Source organism: Oreochromis aureus, linkage group 3 (assembly GCF_013358895.1).
Source record: "Oreochromis aureus strain Israel breed Guangdong linkage group 3, ZZ_aureus, whole genome shotgun sequence".
Taxonomy (NCBI): Eukaryota; Metazoa; Chordata; class Actinopteri; order Cichliformes; family Cichlidae; genus Oreochromis; species Oreochromis aureus.
This window is the reverse complement of record NC_052944.1, coordinates 56,171,390-56,193,035: the sequence shown is the minus strand read 5'-3', so window position 1 is coordinate 56,193,035 and position 21,646 is coordinate 56,171,390. Positions and strand designations below refer to the sequence as shown.

The following is a 21,646-nucleotide window of genomic DNA, read 5'->3' as shown; positions in this document are numbered from 1 at the left end:
ATGCTGGTTATGTGGGTCCAGATTACGCTAAATATTTTTATAATGAGGAATTATTGTTATAAAATTCATGGAAGAGCAAAAAAGACAAGGGATATACATGTCTGGAATAAATGCTTCTGTCACTGTTTGCCAGGGCAAACCGTGGGGAAGGAGGACCTAGGCGCGGAGCTCTGAATATCAGCAGTGCGTTTATTTAGAGTGAAAGGAAACAAACAACAATAAATCCCAGTGCTCTCCCCTTACTCCCGTGTCGTGCCTTCCTTCCCAATAAGTCCATGTCTTGTGCTCTCTGCTCCTGTGTGTCTGCACTCCCCGTGCTCGCTGCTCTTCTGGCTTTCCACGCTCTTCCTGCAGGAAACAATAGAAGCAGCTGTCAGGACACTCAACTATTGCAGGCATGCACTCACTGACTAACTAAACCTAAACTGGAAGACTACCATGGAGTTTTCGCAATGATCCCGCGTCGGTGGAAGCTCCATCGCTCTCCTAAATAGCTCCCCCGACGAGCCCAGATCAGCAGCAGGTGTGTGGCAAGGGCTTCGCTTGTGGCCAATCCCCTAGCGGGGCCACACCCACCAGGCCTGAAGGTGCCTGTTACTTGGCCACAGAAAACAGCTACAGACACATGCACACACACAGCTGCCTATTTACAAATATGGAGAGAACAGTAGCAGTACAGACGACACACAAACCAAATAATAATAATAAAAATAATAATAATAATAAACCACGCTGCTCATGGACCCTGAGTCCCCAGAGCCGGGTCTGTGACAGTTTCTTTTATTTTTTAACATAAGTGTCTGTACTTCTGAGGTAAAGATTATATTGGCGACTATCAAGCCTTTGAGCCGCCAAGCAGCTGAATAGGGGAATAATGTTGACGCGCCCGCTGTTCAAATCATAAGTCCAAGTTCAAGTTTAAAAACTCCTTTATTTGTTATCATAATCCTTAAAATCCAAAGAAAAAACAGTGATCAAAACATTCAAGGCTTGAGCGGTCAGCAAAAGTCGACTTCCCCCATCGCCCACTCATTCACAAAATTTCCTCGGGGCATGAACAGGTAATATAGCAATCACTAGTACTATTACCGACACCACGTGACCCAAAGCCACGCCTATCCACAACAGATTAAGTGTGGCCTGGTGCAACTCTGATGCTGTTTCTGAATTGTTACATTTGGTTTTTGGTCTGAACGGGTGAATGGACTGGTTCTTATGTATCGCTTTTCTACTCTACCTGAGCACTCGAAGCACTTTGCACAGCTTGCCTCATTCACACAAGAACTTTTTTCCATGCTCTTTCTATTTAAGTGCTTTCTGTCTAACATTCACACATATTCATACTCTGATGGATGTATCAGAGAGTAACTTGGAGTTAGTATCTCACCAGGATATTTGGCATGCAGGCTGGAGCAAATGGGGATCGAACCACCAATCTTCTGATCTGCTCTGCCTTCTAAACTACAGCCAAAATGCCAAAGTCAGAAAGTCAGCTGCCCGGACCTACATTTACTTCTTCACTGAGACAGTACTGACCACCAGAAACATCAACGTGTCCTGAATCAGAAGCAGTTGATGGGTCAGTACATGTGACCCGCTGACCTACAGTAATTCTGTGCAGTGTAACAGAGCAAGGCCTTAGGAAGCCCCGGCCCAGGAGGAGCATCCAATTGTCCCATAGAATCATCAACTGAACACCACCTTGAGGATCTTTGCAGATTAAATTTCAAAGTTTTGTTGTGATGACAAATAAAATATCCTAAATCTTAAACACAAAACACACAAAAAGATCTAAAACTGTTACAGAGTTAGGATTTAAACTAAAAGATCTAAAACCAATAAAAGCAAACTTGTATAACATTAAAAACATTATAACACACTTTGCACAGCTTCAGCTGTCAGCTGCTGATCGCTGCACTCGAGTTAGGTGGAAAAGAAACATTTACCTCAGCTTCATTTGGTTACTTTGCTTTATTTGGTGTTAGCAGCAATGAATAATTTATTCTGGCCTGGGCGCAGTTTGTACTTTAATGTCACGGCACATTAACTAAAAAAACATTTTTACTTATGTATATAAGACTGAACTAGTCCCTTGGATAAAACAAAACGTTCCTGCCACTAGGAACCACTCTAACATGAAGGTGATTTTAGCATTTGTTTTTTATTTGATTCAGAACTCAAATAATAACAGGAAAAAAGGTTTGGTGTTACTCAGTCAGTTTCTTTGGGAAGTTTTGCCACAAAGACATGTACACCAAACCTCACAAAATGTGTTTGACAGAAAGTCTTTTCCTGTGTGGGTTTACAAAACTAGAGTGTAAAGAATCTTGACTTGAAATAAACACATTTCCTTTTTGAACAGGAAGGAAAGTTAAAAAACAAAGAAAAGTTACAGTTCATAATGACAGCACTAAATATGTCACAAACAGCATATGTTTTGCATTACATTGTACTAAACATGCACAGCAATGTTAAAACACAAGGTGTAAAAAACGTGACTTTCAAAGGATGGTTTTCATTACACTAGTAGTTCTAAAACAAAAAAACAAACATAATAAAATCCTCGAGTGATAGATCTGAACAGAAAGCTTCTCACCCAATAGATTAGAAACCTCTATTAAAATCTACACATCAAACTAATGCCACTTACAAGCTTGGTTTTAAACAAGACATCTTTATCATTCATCTCCACTTAACGTAATGTGCCGTAAAAGGTAAATACAAAGTATCTGTGTTTTTCAGGTGCAAAGTTAGAAATGTTCTTATTTCATAAATTCATAAATTATTTTACTCAGCATGAGGTTACATCTGCAGTATAAGCTTTGACTGTAATATATCTCAATAAGAACTGACATGTTAATGCTAAAACCTTGGGCTAAAGTAACTTCACTAAGCTCCAAATCCTCCTGTGTCTTATACCACAGGTCCTCAGAGGCACAGGTTCAGGTTACATCTTATGTGTTCAATTCTTTGACGAATAATGCATTAGAAAATTAGGAATCTCTGGAACCAGAAATAGCTTGCCAGACTCTAACTTGCATATCTAACTGACTTCCATTGGCTCCTCAGCATTGAGTATCTCTTTCAGGTGTGGGTTTCTTTTTGCTGCCTTCTCAACTTTCTTCAACAGCTCCTCATTTTCACTTTCCTTCAGGTTTCCCACAAAGTTTTCAAATATAGTAAGAAGAGGAATGGCATATTCAATGACACTCTCATCACTGTTGACTGAATCACAGATATAACCTGCAGTGTGCAAACCAAAAACTCTGCCAAGTCCATCAAACACTGGAGAACCAGAGGCACCATGATACATGAAAGTGTGGTAGGTTGCTACTTTTCCTGCTTTACTCCCACCTATCAATATTTCATCAATGCCATGCTTTTTGAGCCAATCACTGATTGTTTTGATGATGACCAGGTTTTTGTACTGATACAAATGTTCATCAATAGCCTGCCCTCTCTTATCTGTCTCAATGATACATGTAGGATCCATTTTTTTCACCCCCCCTGCTGGGTGTCCAATGATGCAGGCTTCACCATTGGCAGGCAGTGGTCCAAACTCACTGAGCAGCCCTGGTGGTACCTTTATGTTCTGTGCTCTTGTTTGCTGGTTTGGTTTTGAACCTTCAGGGTTGAGCTCCAGAACTGCATAATCTAGATCAGCATCAAAGTCAGTGAATGTATTCTCTGCTCTAAAGTAGTAGAACTTTGTTACTGGCTCAGGCTCCTCATAGTCAAAAATAGCAAACACTTCTACATCCTGCTGCAGCTTCTTTCCTTCAACATAACCTTTAAACAAATGTGCGCTAGTCAGGATGAAAGTATCAAACAGCACGAAGCCTGTTCCCATAGAAACATCCTTAACAACGACTTTGCAAACTGACTTTCCCAGTTCTAGCAGCTTCCTGACTCTGTGAACTTGACTGAAGGACTGCTGGATCTTTCCAAAGTTTTCCCTCCTGAGATTCAGTGCTTCCTGATACAAATCACCAGGGAATCTACTCTCCATCCATCGTTTCAGATCTGGAAACTGCTCACGCAGTAGTTCATAAATCTTGTTTGTATCAACATCACCGCTGGTTTCTTTCACTGCGGTTTTTACACGGATTCCCTCCTGTTGTGCTAAATAGACGATCTCTGACCCTGATCTTCTTTCACACTTACTTTGAGAATTATTTGATGGGCTTTCTTGCGGCTTTCCATTGTGTTCTTTTTTATCTTTTGGAAGGCGTATCTTGAATTGTTTCTGGTGTAGTTTTTCTACCTTTTGTGTGCATACAGTGAGGCGTTTGGGATCCTGATTGTTGGACAGCTCAAAGTAGCCAAGATCATCAATGAAGCGACCGTCTCTCTTCAGAGCCTCAGCCACAGTTATTCCCTTTTCTCCATAAACACAGAGGTTCTTGAACTGTTTTACATCATTATTTTTAAAAAGTTCCTTTGTTTTAGTGTGTAGCCCACCAACTGTGTCTATATAGAAGACAGAATAGTGCTCTTTTGGATGCACTATTTTGGAATGTTGGATTTTACCTTCAACTTTTTCTGCTCTACATGATATGATCAGACTCTCACCATCATCAATACAAGAACAGGGGAAATGTGCTGCAACGATTGACTTCTTATCCTCTTTACCTAGCTGAATGATAATGTTCTCATCTGCACACTTAATCTTCTCATTGCATTTCTCATTTGATTTTATGGCTTCCAGCACTGTGCAAAGCTGATTACACTGAACAGTATATTCATAACTAGCTTGATTGAATTTCACTGTAAATTCATGGGAATGTTGAACCTGGAGGAAATTAGAGAGAGATGGTTAGAAACAGAGTGGTGCTAAAGAAGCAGAGCAGTATTTTGGTCATGTAATGTAACACGGTATACTTACAGTGAAATCACTGTCATTTTCCTCCTTTGGTCGAGTTGGCGTAAATCCCTGTAGAAATAACAGATATTAAAATATATTAAATACATATCAAATTATTCAATATCCAAGATTCTAAATGTTTATTGTCATGTGTCCAACGAAAAAAAAGACATTTCTCTGTGTAATGAAATTCTGTCTTTGCTGTCCACCCTCAGATGCCGGTTAATATATACAATAGAAATAGAACAGAAAAAATACAAATAGTACAAATAAATAAATGAAGACAGAAAAGGAGACAAAATATTGAAGTGTGAAACAGAGATGTGTGCAAAAGAGCTGTAGCTTAATATGCTGGCTTAATATGCAGGATGACCTGATGTGCAAAAAATTATTATTACTGTTCAAAAATAGGTCAGTTGTTCAATGACAGTGGGGAAGAAGGAGTTGTTGAGTCTGGATGTTCTGGATTTCACACTTCTAAACCTTCGTCTCGAGGGCAGAAGTGTGAACAGTCTATGTTGGGGGTGTGTAGGGTCTTTGAGGATGGAGGCAGCTCTCCTCTGGACTCTGTGATTGTAGATGCTCTGCAGAGAGGGCAGCGGACTCCTGGTGATCTTCTCCGCTGTTGTTATCATTCTCTGCAGGCGTTTGCTGTCCATAGCAGTGGTGCTGCCGTACCATGCAGTGATGCAGCTGGTCAGTGTGCTCTCCACAGTGCAGCTGTAGAAGCTGCAGAGGATCTTGGCCGACATACCAAATTTCCTCAGCCTCCTCAGGAAATACAGCCGGTGCTGAGCCTTCTTGATCAGCTGTGTGGTGTTCAGTGTCCAGGTGAGGTCCTCAGAGATGTAGATGCCCAGGTACCTAAAGCTGCTCACCCTCTCCACTTCAAGGCCCCGGATAATCAGCGGCTGGTGAGGCCTCCTCTTCTTCCTCGTGTCCACTATCATCTCCTTTGTCTTGTCAGTGTTGAGGGTGAGGTTGTTGTCCTCACACCATGACGCCAGACCGCCACCCTCTCCTACAAGCCGCTCCGTCCCCTCCAGTGATGCAGCCGATCACTGCAGTGTCGTCCGCGTACTTCAAAATGATGTTCTCTTTGTTGGAGGCGACACAGTCATGGGTGCACAGGGTGTAGAGGATGCAACCTTGTGAAACTCGAGTGTTTGTAATATTGGCTGAAGTCCTGTTTTTTTAAGGTTAACCTAATAATGTCTTTTGTTTTGCTTTGTTTATTTAGTTTGTAATGTGTATGCAGATTATTTAAAAATACCTTTATGTTATGTTTTTGAATATTTGGTATTAAAACGCAGCATTCTGATTACAAAAGTGTGAAAATGGTGAATCTCCTTGTATGACCTTCCTTTGTCACAATTTGTGGGTTGCACACAGCCTTGGATAATATGAAGCAGACCCTTGCAGAGATGTAAAGCATGAAGTGGCCCTCAGACCAAATCACTGGTATGTGCATATCTCATCAATCATACTTCAACTCTCTATAAAGCTCACACATTTTCAGTTTTCATTGACAGTGTCAGAAAGGTAAAGGTTTATATTTCATGATTACATAAAATATTAAACATCTCAAAAACTTACAAGCATATTTATTGTTCAATCAGCTATTTTCACACTGCCATAAGACCTCACCTGAGGGGGTTTAGGTCCTTCTAGTTGCATGCTTGCTTTGCTGCTACTGCCACTGGGACTGTTCTGTTAAAAAAGAAAAAAAAAAAGAAAAGCACAGGTAAATTAATTTGGCTGATAGAGTATAAATAGTATAGTATAGTATAAATGGGGAAGCAATGTTATTGCTTCCCCATTTCTACCCTGTATCTATTATTAGTTTTTACTTACCGTTTGCTTGGAAAGAAAGTCCCTTATATCCCCCATGTTCTTTGATCATTTGGGAGGCATTTTCTCCTGCAATCATGAACATTTTTACTTATGTATATAAGACTGAACTAGTCCCTTGGATAAAACAAAATGTTCCTGCCACTAGGAACCACTCTAACATGAAGGTGATTTTAGCATTTGTTTTTTATTTGATTCAGAACTCAAATAATAACAGGAAAAATGATGTCAAACATTTGTGCTACGTTTGTGCTGGTTTGTGCTGCAAAAATTTTCGTTTGTGCTGCTATCATTTCAAAAATATTAATAAAATAATGTCCTGATGCGTGCTCAATCATCCAGGTAAGTAAATTCCAAAAGGTTGATTCTGTTCATCTGGACATTTTCAGTGGGAGAAACGTTTTGTGACTCATCCAAGTGACTTCTTCAGTCTCATCTGACTGCAGGTTTCCCCAACCTTATAAACAGTACATTTGCACAGTGAAGGAAACTAGCACCACTGAATGAACAATGGGCTGGGGGGTTAATTCCATGATTGTTAGTATGCAAATTCTTATGACCATTGATCAATGACCACTAATCAAAGACACAGATTCTCGAATGGCCATGAGTACCATTCACAGATGTTAGGTTTCTGTAATGTTTATTGTCATTTATGATTAGGAATATTTAACCATATATGCTTAGAGGTGTATAATCGATTGTGTAGTGATAGGAGGTTTGATCCTTAATAGTCTGCAACGGCATTGTGTGCATTCCAGAGTGTTCTGGTTTTCACACCCACATTCTAGGAGCATGGGAGAGGTCGTACCTTGTCTTATTGTTTTATGGTAGGATAAACGTGTTGTAGTATAAGTGCATTTTGTTTAGATGAACTGCTGGACTTCCAGGCCAGCAGGTTTAGGGAAGTCATATATGGGGTCATGCTTTGACCCCACACACACACACACACACACACACACACACACACACACACACACACACACACACACAGGGTATTCTTTGTTCACATGCATACCTATGTATACGTCATATGTTAATGAACCTATGCATATTCATGTAACCACAATAAAAGAGCAGTGTTACGGGAGAGCGGACAAGAGCAACTGGGGTCAAGCGAAGGAACGGTGCCTGTCCAGTTCTCTCCCGTGCACGGAAACATAAAGAACTTTGCCTACTCGTGTCTTGCTTTGCTATGTAATTACATTGTCTTCAACGTTCCACCGAATAGGTTCAAGCTACGAACCTATCAACAGAGAGTTGGGGAATGGCTGCAATCACAGCAATGTAAGATGGCGAAAGATGTTCCCTTGGGCCCCCCTTCTCGATTCAGAGATGGTCAGCATCCTGACAGCCTGATGGACGAAGCTGTCTCTCAGTCTGCGGGTTCTGGCCCGGAGGCTCTTTAGTATCCTTCCTGATGGCAGCAAACTGAAGAAGCTGTTGAAGGGATGAGTGGAGTCACCTGTAATGGAGAGGACCTTCCGGATGAGGCAGGCGCAGTAGATCTCCTGGGGAGGGAGGCAAGAGAGGTCCCCACAATCCTCTCCGCTGCTCTCACTACACGTTGTCATTTTTTCCTGCAGAACCCAGTGCAGGAGTCATACCACACAGTGATGCAGTTAGTGAGGATACTCTCAATGGTGCCTCTGTATAAGGTGCTCATAATGGGGGTTGAATCTCTTGTCATGGATCAGCAGAGTGAAGAGAATTATTATGTGCGTAATTATTCAGCCCCCTTTGGTCTGAGTGCAGTCAGTTGCCCATAGACATTGCCTGATGAGTGCTAATGACTAAATAGAGTGCACCTGTGTGTAATCTAATGTCAGTACAAATACAGCTGCTCTGTGACGGCTTCAGAGGTTGTCTAAGAGAATATTGGGAGCAACAACACCATGATGTCCAAAGAACACACCAGACAGGTCAGGGATAAAGTTATTGAGAAATTTAAAGCAGGCTTAGGCTACAAAAAGATTTCCCAAGCCTTGAAAATCCCACGGAGCACTGTTCAAGCAATCATTCAGAAATGGAAGGAGTATGGCACAACTGTAAAACTACCAAGTCAAGGCCGTCCACCTAAACTCACAGGCCGAACAAGGAGAGCGCTGATCAGAAATGCAGCCAAGAGGCCCATGGTGACTCTGGACGAGCTGCAGAGATCTACAGCTCAGGTGGGGGAATCTGTCCATAGGACAACTATTAGTCGTGCACTGCACAAAGTTGGCCTTTATGGAAGAGTGGCAAGAAAAAAGCCATTGTTAACAGAAAACCATAAGCCAGAGGTTACTGTCCTTGAAACCCGTGGCACGCTTTATCAACTCCTTAGGCTTCAGTCTAAAGTAATCTGTTATCAGAAGTACTCTCCCTTTTGGTTCCTGTTCCTTTTGAGCTACTGTTCCCGAAGTTACCATCTGATCAGTCAGAGTGGTGATTAAGCTTTCTGCGAGCGGCTTAGACTTTGCATCAACTAAATTTACCCTAAGCATATCATGGGGTGATTGCAGACCCGTACATCATACGCTCTCCAGCTACTACTAGCTCCTGTACACTTAATGACGTCACACAAATCAAATATGAATGAGCTGGTAGACCCTTTAACATAATTCAACTCTATGCCCTTATTCATGCTGAGACACTCATCGCCTTTACCTGACACCTCGCGCTTTTGTCTTTTTTACCGATCCTGTTTTAGCAACTACAGTCTCAGGAAGCGCTGGGCTGGACTGGCCTCCGTGTTCAGACAAGTGGTCCGGAGTGCCCTGCAAAATATAGACAATAAACAACACAGCCATAGTTAATATCATTGCATACAATAAACATGTAGTTGTAAGGAACATTTTAATCAGTTTTCTCATTACGTGTCTCTGATTCGTGTGTTTGCATCATGTTATATAAACTTTGTATACTTTGTAGTACATTATGCTAAACAAACAAAACCCTTCAATTCCCCAACCCTATCTGTCTCCTCAACGGGTTGTATGTTTTCAATGTTTCCTTATTATTTTGTCATAAAAATAAATCTAACAAATAACTTAAGCTGTGTGACGGCACCTTGTGTTTACGCCAGGCTGTGAGCTGCCCTAAATCTACTTGCTACACCCCTTTTTTCACCTAGTTTAATTTTTCAATCCTAGTTTAAACTATTCCTGACTTCCCTCAGTGCACACTGTAAAGTGTAAAAGATACAATTAGCTTTCTCCTGGTAAAAGGTCCTACATTATTTTCTCAACCTTTGGAAACCTCCTCTATCGAGTTAACCCATTTCATTTTTCAAACTTAGGCCTGATTTCTTCGCCCCCTTTAACGGGTAGCGCATATCCGGTCTGAACACTGTGTTTGGGCAATTTACTTAATTGTTGCAGGATTTCTATGTTATGTAAAGTTCCTCTCATCCCTTTTATGCTTCCATTATAACCTATGTCTAACAAGCTTTTGATCTTCTTTGTAATATAAACAACTCGGTGTCTTTGTGCTCTGTTTTTCTCCTTTCTCTGGTTGGTTCCGTTCGGTCTGGGGCTTCCAGGATTCTCGCCCCCCTGTGGTCGCTGTGGTCCTGAAATCTTCTCCTGTAAAAGATAGAAAACAAACAGCCTCTCTCTGCTACACCTCACTAATCTACTGTGTTCATCCAATGTTCCTTTAATTATTCAAAGTTGGTTCACAATATCATGTTCTGGGCTTTATCCTTTTTATTAACTTTACTTAATCTCAATGCTCTTTATGTGTGTGAGCAACGCTTTTAGTTCTATTAAACACACCCAGGGTAAAATATACACCATCCCCATGTCAGCCTAAATCTGCGCTAGAAAGCACACTTCAAAATTTCTATCAGGATTTACGCCTCTTTTTGCTTCAAGCATATACATAACATGCAAAAGTTACTGTTAATGCCAGTTAGACAAGTTTCCATTATCTACATATATAATCTCCAATATTATTCATTTGAGTCAGCGACACTTTTAACACTCTTAAGAAACTCTCTCCTTTACCCTAAAAATAAGTCTATGTAATATCTGTATGTGTAAGCCTGCATTATAACCACTTATTCTAGAAATAAAAAAGAACTCAAACATTTTCTACTCCTAAAATCTTCACTAATTTTCCCCAAAGCATATCTTTTATTCAAAAATGTCCCACAATTTCCCTTTAAATTTGGTGTACAGCTTCTCATGAACACCGGCATTTTATCTTCTAAACAGGATTCACTTCATTTTGCTTTAAAAATAACTTTATTTAAAAATAACAATTTCTGCCTCAGTTTTACCATATTTAAATTATCACAAACCCCAAAAGTCATAAAATGATCCTAGAACCCATTTCAAATTACCTCTTAAATTCCGCCTTTATATTTGGACACACCAGATGTGTCCAAATAAATAAAAACTCAAAAAACTCAAAATGCATCACCCGGGCTTAAGAAATTAAAGGAAAACGGTTAGTCATATCATCTCTCCAAACTTCTCAGCCATCCTCCTCTCCGGTGGATCTGCTCCAGCCCTGTAAACCTGTGTTTAAGGAATAAAATCAATTTAATCATCATGTCAAATCTTCTCAAACTCCTTGCTCCATCGAACTCTGGATCCTTGGAATTTCCTGGAAACAACACCTATACTTTACATTTCATACTCAACTCTCCCCCTGTATGATCCAATCTGTGTTATAACAAAAACTAAACTTAAAACAGAACAGTCATCAATCATGTGTTTCTTCAGTTAATGGTAACGTAAGTTATATCAAAAAATGTTTCCCTTTTAGCATTTAGCATTTTATAATGTAATAACATAATCCATCCCCAGTAAATAAAACAAAAATTCCCTCCAAGCAAACATCAGCATCCCCAGAATTAAGTCTTCCACTCCTCCTGTTTGCCAACATTTTATTCATCCCCACCTTGGTCCAGTCACACACTCACTCACATGCATTCACACATCATATTTCCAATATTCGAGTCTCCCGCACGAATAATCAGATTCTCCACATCAGCAACATGAGCTCATTCATTTGTTTTATTTTGTTTTCTCTTTTTTTTTTAGAAAATAGTTCTTTATGGTTTTGTCTGGATTGGCTCGCGGCAATCTTTTAGACAGGGACTTTCAATCTGATCAGGTCCCCACAGGTAGCCTTTCCTCTACCCATTGAAATCTGGAAAAGTCACCTCATATTTGTTTGTCCGGAAATTTTGTCAGCGCTGTCAGTTCACTTTCTTCCAGGCCTGCTTAGAGCAAAAATGAGAAAAAAGAGAGCTGATTATTAGCTCATCAAAGTACAAAACAAAATCACCTGACAGGTTTTTTCTAAGTGCACTGTTACAAAAACTATGGGCCCTTTTAGACATGTCCATGTTTATCAAAACTCCCTCTATTAAAATGAAAAACAACAGCCCCAAAAAATCTTAAACAATCTTAAATTTCACCCATTCAATGCACTGAACACCTCGTCAAAGCTGCACCGTTTTACACACAACCATGTCCCCTTAGACACTTCACCATACTTAGATTCAGCCTAAAATATAAACACATTATAACAATGTGTCAACACTAAATTATAAATTTCTTGTCCAAATCTGCACCTCTGAACTGTCTACTTTGCTTCCTTTCCTCAAGGCCTCAATCACACACACAGGAAGCTCCTCTGTCGTCACTCACTCCAGCTAATTTACATACTGACTCATATCTCCACAAGTAAACTTGGCAAGAGAAATACATGTTTAAACCTTATCACATTATTCAATTATTTTCATTTTCTTTCTATACTAATCACTTGCTTTGATCAATCAGTGCAAGAGCACTCCTAAGTCACCCTTTTAAACTACTTTAATCACTTTTCTTTTGTTTTTGTTTTTCCATAACTCACTCCCTTGTCATACAGCTTCGTTTGAGTTATTCCACAACTCTATTTTATCCAAGTGTGTTTTAAGTGTCTTTTCTTCAACATTCACACCATTTTAACACTCATGAAATTAGCAAGCGGATTTAATTACATATGTTTGTGTTCTTAGCCAGGTTTTAATCACTATCTTATGCATTAATCTTCATGAGCTTATCTCTGTAAGGTTAGTGCATTTTCTGTTTGTATGTGTGATTTTTATAAATGTTTCTTTGTGATCTTTGTGATCTTGTAAATGTTTCTTTTGCAGTGTTTCAGACTCCTTTTGACAGGGTGTGTTTTCTCTCTCTGGCTCATCACTGGTCATTGTTAATGACATTTCCCCTCCGCCTGTGCCCAGCGGCTTTACCCGTTAAGTCCCGTCTCCTCCAGTGACTCCAAGGTCACTCAGGGACTTACGTTCAAGCAATCGTGACTGCGCCTTGCCTTAGGTTGTCCCAGGGTTTCAAGGTGGGATCTTACCCGTCATGGGCTGTCCAGCCTTCCATGCTCGCCTGATACAGGGGCCAACTGGGCAAGGGTGTTATCAGGTCTGGGGGACACACTGGTTCTGGGAATTAAAGGAGTGTAAACTGCTTTCTTTATTTCATGTGTGTATTAAACTTTCCAACAATAATTTCACATGTAACAGTTTGTGTACGTGCGTTTTCACTTCATTAATGTACTTGTTAGTTCATGTATTTATTTCTCTCGGTCTTTCTCTTTTCTAAAACCTGTAATTAATATAATTTTATTACTTTATTACTTTTCTTAAAACATGCATTCGCTTCATCTTCTTAGAATTTAAGGTCTGTCTATTTCTCTGGGTGCTCCCCTGACATCATCAGTCACACACACACCTTCCTCTCACACACACAGCAGCACAGTATTTCCTGTTTCTCTTTCCTGTTTCTACAAATTAATCAAACACTTGTTTTTTCATATTTACAGTCTACAAACCCTCTTTAGTTTTACTAAGTCTTGGTCTAAAAACAATACACCCTTATTTCATGCACACTTTTAATTATTCCAAGTTTTTTGCATTTGTCAGTTTTTGTGACATCATTCACACAATACTTTCATAATCGTTTCACACACACTACCTCTTCTCTCAACCTCCCACTTTTCACTCATTCTACTATAAACCTCCCTAGTGTTGTTATTACTCATTTACTATTTGGTACAAATCACACAGAGTCACTCAAATCAAATACTGACAGCATTCACACAGTTAAAATCACTCAAAGTACGCTTTCCTAAGAGTATTTTACAGGCATGCTTTTCAAACTCAGAAAGAGCAAATGAAATAAGAACCATTGAAACCTCTAATCCTTCTCACAGCACACGCATAACTGGAAAAATAAAACACCACAGCCTTTATTTCTGAAGAGAGGTTACTACTGAAAGTAATATGTTAGTCTTAAGTATATACAATGCACTCCGTATATATATATATATATAACTCAAAACTCAGTCAATTACTATACATCCACTACAGCAACTCAAAACTTTATTTATAACCCTCTAATAAACATAAATGGCGTCTTAAACACACGCATTCAACAATGTTTGCAGCAGTACTTGTAAAACCAACTGTGGTTTAAGCAGTTCACAGCTTCTTAATTTGCATTTTATTGGCTTCTAGGACATTCTAGTCTCTAATTCCTCTGTTTTCATGTTATCTCCCGTTTGACACACACAAACACCACAAACACACACTCCCCTAAAACCCACAAAAACTATCCTAAAACACACACAAGAACCCTTAAGAAACTTCATTCATTTATTTATTATTATTTTAAACCCTTAAGATGTTGTGCTGTGTTTCCTCTGTGCCCGTTGCAACCTATATTAACATAAAGCCAAAATGTAAACAAGTCTGTCAAATCTAACTACTTATATATTATCGGACTAACAGAAAAACCACTTACAATCTTCTAAAGTCCTCCTTAACCCAACAAACATCAAACAACTTACACCTATATGTATCACTCAAAGTCTACGTCAATACCTGAGAAACACCAAATGTAACTGTGTATATTATCTCAAACTGAAACAAAACCCATCTAAAAATCCTAAAACATCTTACTTGGACACACCAAAAGAGACATCACTCACAGACATATTTATTAATGAAATTATTTCAAAGTCAATTTCAGTTTTCAGACCCCAAATAACGGTCATAAGTATCAACATTTTATGTATCCTATCTCAAAACCCAGCAAAAAAGTCATACAGTCATGGCAAGAAATAAAAACTTTACTTACAGTATTGTAATAAACAAAACCAGCATCTTAAATACAGGCATTCAGCAATGTGTAACAGTCTCTATGAACTTCCTAAAACTCTAGGGACCTCGCAGCTGCCTTATTTGCATTTTCACACACACACAGTCTAAAAATAATACCAGCCTGACTCACAGACTCCTCTCACACACAATTTTACACAGACGTCTTTATAATTACAATAACAACAATTATCAGGCCTGAGATTGCACAACCTACAGAATTTTGACAAATTTAAATTAACCCTCCAAGGGACAAACTCCAAGTTTTTTGCGATCAATTAACCAGTATCAGGTCCAACCTGTCTCTGGTCTAATCTCTAAAATCCCTAACTCAATTTAAAAGCGTCCAACGCCCAAGCTCCAAGCTTTACTACCCAAAAAAGCGCAAATACCGTTCTAAACGGTAAACTGATCCAATCAGTAGCTGTTTTGGAGCGTCGCTGTTCTCCACACTTGCCAAGTGAACTATCCCTCCCCGAGGCAGATGTCGATCGTCATCGACAAATTGGAAGCGTCACCTTCCGACACTGCGCTTCTTAACAGACGCTGCTGTCGTTCTAGAAAAATTTAGTATAATTTGAAACAACAATCTAAGCCCAAAACAGGATTAAGATTGAGGCAGATCTACCTTTGTGGACATAGGGGACTTCAACCCACAAAATGACCATCACAAGATAGACCCAATGTCCAGCGGGACTTGAACCCACAGAAATGACCAATTTCCCTACTTTCTACGTGAGACTCGAACTCACTTTAACTCTTTTTCCTTTTCCTTTGGGACTTTAACCCGGTACCTTTAGTGAGACTGTAACTCACTTTTACTTATAACTTATCATTACTTCAACCAGCATGCTCATGAGATTACCATCAAAATCAAAACAGACATTCACCAGTAATTTTCAGTGAGTAGACTTTAATTTCTCATGTCCAATCTGGCACATTTTGGAAATAATTCAACAGGTAGTGCCTTACCTTTGAATAAGCCGGCTTATGTCCACTCACTTCGACCACTGACTCGTGTCTGTCCGTTCGAGCGCCTCGGACCCTCTCGGTCTCAACCTCCAAGTCTCTCCCCTCAACCCTCGGCCAATGCACCAAATGTTACGGGTCCGAAATTGAGGACGAGAGTAAAACAATGATGGTCCAGAAAAGGTCGGTCAAACAATTGATTTTAATGAATACACGCAGCGTGGGGAGACGTACACTGGAAACCATCAGTTGTAAATCCCTGTCCAAAAATACACTTCAGATTGCTTTTATAACATCAGGGTATTGTAACGCCCCCTCTTGCGTTTACAAGCACATTATTTGCATCTTAAGAACATTCTTTGCCTCTTCTACAGACAATGATCAATTTTAAGAGATAAATGCAGATACAGAAGTTCCCCTCTCTGGCATCCATCCAAATATGGTGATGATCTCAGGCCTTTGAGGTCCCCATGGACTTGTCCTCCTTGTGTCACCTGTTGCTAGGCAAACTCAAATGCAACAAGAAGCTGAATACATTCAGGCCTTTGCTCAGCTACTATTTTACTGTAACAATATACTCAGCATATAAGATTTTAAGATTATAGATTTAACTCAACAATTTAAAGTGGTTATAACTGCACCTGTAATGAACATGTTAATATGTGATTATGATAACCCCTGTAATACAAATTATAACATAATGCCAGCAACTTCAATAAATGCTTGGATGAAATGATAATTAATGCAATGTTAAAGATGATGGTTATGTAAAATAATCCCTGTAATTCCACAAAACGTAATAGCAAAAAGTAATAAAAGACATGCAACTTAAACTAAATGCATAAAATATTGCCCTTATGCTGAAGGATTTTCTAATCTGAACGACTGATCTCCATTTGCTCCTCAGGAGCGTCCTTTATGTTGAGCAACTCGTCTCTCTTTGCTTTGTTTCCTTTTGCTGCCTCTTCCACAACTTTTTTCAACAGTTCCTCATTTCCACTGTTCTTTAGATTACTCACAAACCTTTCAAATATTATAGTCAACGAATGGGCATACTCAATTACACTCTCAACTTCTTTTCTAAAACCATAGGTAAATCCTGCAGTGTGCAAACCAAAAACTCTGCCAAGACCATCAAACACTGGAGAGCCAGAGGCACCGTGATACATGAAAGTGTGGTAGGTCCCTACTTTTCCTGCTTTATGTCCACCCTGCAATATGTTTGTAATGCTTTGCTTTTTGACATGATCACTGAGCGAGTTTATAATTAATGGGTGTTTGTACTGACTTAAATACTCAGCAGCAGCCTGCCCTCTCTTATCAGTCTCAATGATAAATGTAGGATCCATTTCTTTCACCCCCCCTGCTGGGTGTCCAATGATGCAGGCTTCACCATTAGCAGGCAGTGGTCCAAACTCACTGAGCAGCCCTGGTGGTGCCTTTATGCTGTTTGATCTTGTTTGCTGGTTTGGTTTTGAGCCTTCAGGGTTGAGCTCCAGAACTGCATAATCTAGATCAGCATCAAAGTCAGTGAATGTATTCTCTGCTCTAAAGTAGTAGAACTTTGTTACTGGCTCAGGCTCCTCATAGTCAAAAATAGCAAACACTTCTACATCCTGCTGCAGCTTCTTTCCTTCAACGTAACCTTTAAACAAATGTGCACTAGTCAGGATGAAAGTATCAAACAGCACAAAGCCTGTTCCCACAGAAACATCCTTAACAACGACTTTGCAAACTGACTTTCCCAGTTCTAGCAGCTTCCTGACTCTGTGAACTTGACTGAAGGACTGCTGGATCTTTCCAAAGTTTTCCTTCCTGAGATTCAGTTCTTCCTGGAAAGTCTCACCAGGGAATCTACTTTCCATCAATTGTTTCAGATTTGGAAACTGCTCACGCAGTAGTTCATAAATCTTGTTTCTATCAACATGACTAATGATTTCTTTCTCTGCGGTTTTTAGACTGATTCCCTTCTGATGTGCTACAGCTAAGACTGATCCTGTTTCTTTTGTGTGCTCTGCATTCGTTGATGCATGTGGAAGAATCTGCTGCTTCTGTTGCCCAGGCATGGCTTGTTGATTTGTTTCAGTATTCGCTTTCCGTGGACGACATATCTTGAATTTTTTATTGTGCAGGTTTTTAATATTGTCTGTGCACACAATCTTATGTTTATCATTAATGTTCATTAGCTCAAAGTAGCCAAGCTCATCAATGAAGCGACCATCTCTATTTAAAGCCTCCTTCACACTTATCTCCTTCTCTCCATAAACACAGAGATACTTGAACTTTTCTACTGTTTTGTTTCTGAAAAGCTTTGTTGATGTAACATTTAGGCCTCCATTTGTATCAATGTAAAAAACAGAATAGTAATCTCTTGGATGCACTTCTCTGACATCTGTAGCCTTTTCTATCTGTTTTTTTGTACCTGATATGGTCAGAACATCCTCATCTCTGATACAAGAACAAGGAAAATGTGTTGGAACAATTGATTCATCATCTCCTGTACCCCTCTGAATGATAACATTTTCATATGCATCCTTAAACATCTTCTTATATTTATCTAAAGTTTTTATGGCATCCAGCACTGTGCGAGGTTGCTCACAGTGAATGTCGTATGGGTCACCAGACTTGAATTTCACAGCAAATCTATGTTCATGTGGGTCCTGCAGGAAATCAGAGTGGACAAAATTGAAGTTAGATGCTGCTACTGTACCAAAAATTAAGTGTAATATATTTTGTGCATAATGTCTTTAAAGTTATTATCATTCTTTTTTTTCACTTTGACTGAACTGAGTGTAGTAGTCTACAAAATTGCCAAAATTGAAAAAAAACTCATTTGCATGAACTGTTTAAAGTTTTAACTGTTAAAGTGACTTATACTGAATAAATAAAAATGAACCTGAATCAAAACAACTTAATCTCAATGAAAAGCATTAACATCTGAATCTTACTGTCTCATGTTTGTCTACTATATAGACTCGCTTCTTACACTGAACACACAAAAACCCCATAAAACATGATAATAATTATCTGATATCACTGTATTGATATCATAGTGAGTTTCACTTCAACAGCATCACTCATATTCAAATATTACATATTTGTCATTTCATTGCTTTACGGATCAGGAAATAAACCTACACACAGGTTTATATTTTTCATGGTCGCAGGGGGGCACTGGAGCCTATCCCAGCTGTCTTAGGGCAAGAGGCGCCCTGAACAGGTTGCCAGACTAACACATAGACACACACAACCATATTCACACCTATGGGCAATTTAGAGTTTCCAATTAACCTATCCCCACTAACAGCATGTCTTTGGTCTGTGGGAAGCTGGAGTACCTGGAGAGAACCCACACAAACAAGGGAAGAACATGCAAACTCCTGACAAAAAGACCCCGGCCTGATGGTGGAATTAAACTCAGGACCCTCTTGCTGTTTGGCAACAGTGCTAACCACCGTGCCACTGTGCTGCCATGGTTTATAAAACTAGCTGCTTCTGAGGATGGGGTATTTTTCAGATTTGGTTGATTTCTACATGGAATCATTCAGGAGCTCACCTGAGAGGCTGTAGCTTTCTCTGATTCCGTTTTCACTCTGTTGCTGCCACCAGTACTGTGCTGATGAAGAAAGATGTACAAACAAATTAAGTGGGTCATTGCAAGTAACAAATATCAAGGTAATAAATCACAAAGCAAGACACGATTATTAGGCAGAGTATGTAATGTGTTTATTGTTACAGAAGAGCATAAGGTGTTAAAAGTGTTTTGTTTGATAGAGAAATGTATTTCTATCCTTGCCAGACATAAAAAAAAATATTTAATTAGACAGGAACATGTAAATATTGACAAACTGAAGGAAGACATGATGGATAAATCCCAGATATATGCTTGAAACTGTTGAATGCAAGATTTATGCACATTTAGTCCCTTTAACTCTGCGTGAACTGCATCATAACAAGCACAGCTAGTTATACAAACTAAGGTAAACACTTTTACTTTAGGTATTTCTTGAAGATACGCTACATTAGTGAGCTGTTGGGTTCACTCTCCAAAAGTTGATTCTGTTCATCTGGACATAGCGTTTTGTGGGAGAAACGTTTCGTCACTCATCCAAGTGACTTCTTCAGTCTCAGCTGACTGCAGGTTTCCCCAATCTTATAAACAGTAGATTTGCATAATGACTGAAACCAGCCCACTGAAGATTGTTGGGTTCACTGTTTGTCTTTGCCATCATTGTTTCAAGTGCTAATTGAACTGCTAGCATGTGCACTGGGTTTTCATAAAGTGAGGAGCTTGTGTTACTAGAACCACTGGAAACTACTCTCTGGTCAAAAACGTGATACAATTTATCATACATGTACAGTATACATAGGTCATTTACCTCAAGTTTGATATTTCTCTCAGCCATGTTTGCAGATTCAGATTTATTCTGAAAAGACAGAATTGTGTTACAAAAGTCATATTTTAATCTTTTTCTCATATGTTGCTTTTAGTGTGATGAAAAGGACACTTGGGGGAGCTGTTGATGTATTATTTACACTACAGCCTGAGAAGGCACTCATTGTTCATTATGGAACCAGAAGGCACTCATTGTTCATTATGGAACCCATGAATTAGTTGTATATATACAATGACAATAAAAGGCTATTCAATTGTATTATTTATCAGCAACAACTTAAGAAGAAGAGTACCGACTCCTGACAGCTGTACTTCCTGTTTTATCTGCTTTGCTTTCTTTGTAAACATTCAAAGCTTCAGTCAAGTTAAAATCCCAAACATGGAAGTTCATGAATTCTAAAAATGGCAGTTATACATTAACCGGCAGTTAACTGGTCAAATGGGAGATTTTTGGAAAACTTGAAACTTCCACCTGGGTTTGGATGCAGGAGGTTTAATAGCCATCGGCATGCCTTTTTACTGATAAAACTAGAGTAGATATTTGCTAAAACAAAAAACAAAAAAAAACAAAAAAAAAGTGTTACTGAGGTCATAGAAGGTGTTGTTGTAGTACTGGAACTCAGACATTAAAAACACCCAAAACCTAAAGATTCAAACTGACACGAGAGCTCCTAAGCTGTTACTTGCATAAACAAAGAAAAGGTTCTGATGCTTTCAGTTGTCTTTTGAAGTTTTTGTAGGAGCTATTTTCCCCTTGAATCCTGAACAGAAAGTTAGATCATGAAATGCCTGTGTTACATGCATTACATGACAGCCCCCTCCCACGGCACACAGTAGGCAAACAGCTCAAGTCTGTCCTCTCAAATCCTGAAGGACTGTCTGAAGAGCTTTGGTGTGTCTTACACATACAAAAAATAACAAAATGCCTGTTGATACATCCCATGAGTTACCGATAAGAAAAGGTCAAGACTTCATTTATAACTTGTACAACTAAAACAATAACAGATTTGGCAATTTTGACTTATGCAATTTTTTTTCAATTTTCTGAAGCCAGTAATCCTAGAAAATATAAAGCTATAATAACACTAGTGCGGTCAGATGTAATTTAGCTGACTTTGCAACAGAAGACGATGGATGTGCAACATAGTAACATTGACTCTCCAACTGTTTTTACTCACCAAATTACTGTTGGAATGAAGAGATCTGCTGGTTTCTGGAAGAAAGCGGTAATGAATGGAATACTGAGTGAATGCACCAGTGACCAAGAGAGACTTGCTCACATGGCAACCTATTAACCAATCACCTGTGAACAGGTGTTTTGTGGTGTTTTTATTTTGCATATTACACGCTGGATGGGTGTGGTAAACAAAAAAAAACACAGCTGAAAAAGCAAACATTGGTCTTATAAACACTC

General features: G+C 39.3%; 2 protein-coding genes across 3 annotated transcripts; both read right to left on the bottom strand.

Moving 5' to 3' along the window:
* Positions 1 to 847: 847 nt before the first annotated feature.
* On the bottom strand, positions 848 to 9,425 carry LOC120437448 (serine protease FAM111A-like). 2 transcript variants are annotated; one of them, XM_039608034.1, is made up of 5 exons: positions 9,365 to 9,425; positions 6,719 to 6,784; positions 6,512 to 6,574; positions 4,886 to 4,933; positions 848 to 4,792 (listed from the first exon to the last, which is right to left on the bottom strand). In XM_039608034.1, the coding sequence occupies exons 2-5, from the start codon at positions 6,752 to 6,754 to the stop codon at positions 3,044 to 3,046; spliced, it is 1,896 nt and encodes a 631-aa protein (XP_039463968.1). In that variant the 5' UTR covers positions 6,755 to 6,784; positions 9,365 to 9,425; the 3' UTR covers positions 848 to 3,043. The 2 variants fall into 2 exon arrangements, with proteins under 2 accessions (XP_039463968.1, XP_039463969.1); XM_039608035.1 differs by lacking the exon at positions 9,365 to 9,425 and adding an exon at positions 7,962 to 8,016.
* A 7,087-nt stretch (positions 9,426 to 16,512) lies between these two features.
* LOC116332316 (serine protease FAM111A-like) lies at positions 16,513 to 21,443 on the bottom strand. Its single transcript, XM_039609498.1, has 4 exons — positions 21,411 to 21,443; positions 20,216 to 20,263; positions 19,393 to 19,452; positions 16,513 to 18,496 (listed from the first exon to the last, which is right to left on the bottom strand). Exons 2-4 carry the CDS (start codon positions 20,240 to 20,242, stop codon positions 16,709 to 16,711), a joined length of 1,875 nt encoding a protein of 624 aa, XP_039465432.1. The 5' UTR covers positions 20,243 to 20,263; positions 21,411 to 21,443; the 3' UTR covers positions 16,513 to 16,708.
* Positions 21,444 to 21,646: the final 203 nt, after the last annotated feature.

Excerpts from the sequence above, each read along its gene's own strand:
- LOC120437448 (XM_039608034.1), bottom strand. The coding sequence starts at position 6,754 with ATGGGGGATATAAGGGACTTTCTTTCCAAGCAAACG. Across the intron at positions 6,575-6,718 it reads ACTTTCTTTCCAAGCAAACG|AACAGTCCCAGTGGCAGTAG; the intron begins GTAAGTAAAAAC and ends CTTTTTTAACAG. Across the intron at positions 4,934-6,511 it reads AAGGACCTAAACCCCCTCAG|GGATTTACGCCAACTCGACC; the intron begins GTGAGGTCTTAT and ends TTATTTCTACAG.
- LOC116332316 (XM_039609498.1), bottom strand. The coding sequence starts at position 20,242 with ATGGCTGAGAGAAATATCAAACTTGAG. Across the intron at positions 19,453-20,215 it reads AGAGAAATATCAAACTTGAG|CACAGTACTGGTGGCAGCAA; the intron begins GTAAATGACCTA and ends TTTCTTCATCAG. Across the intron at positions 18,497-19,392 it reads AGAAAGCTACAGCCTCTCAG|GACCCACATGAACATAGATT; the intron begins GTGAGCTCCTGA and ends GATTTCCTGCAG.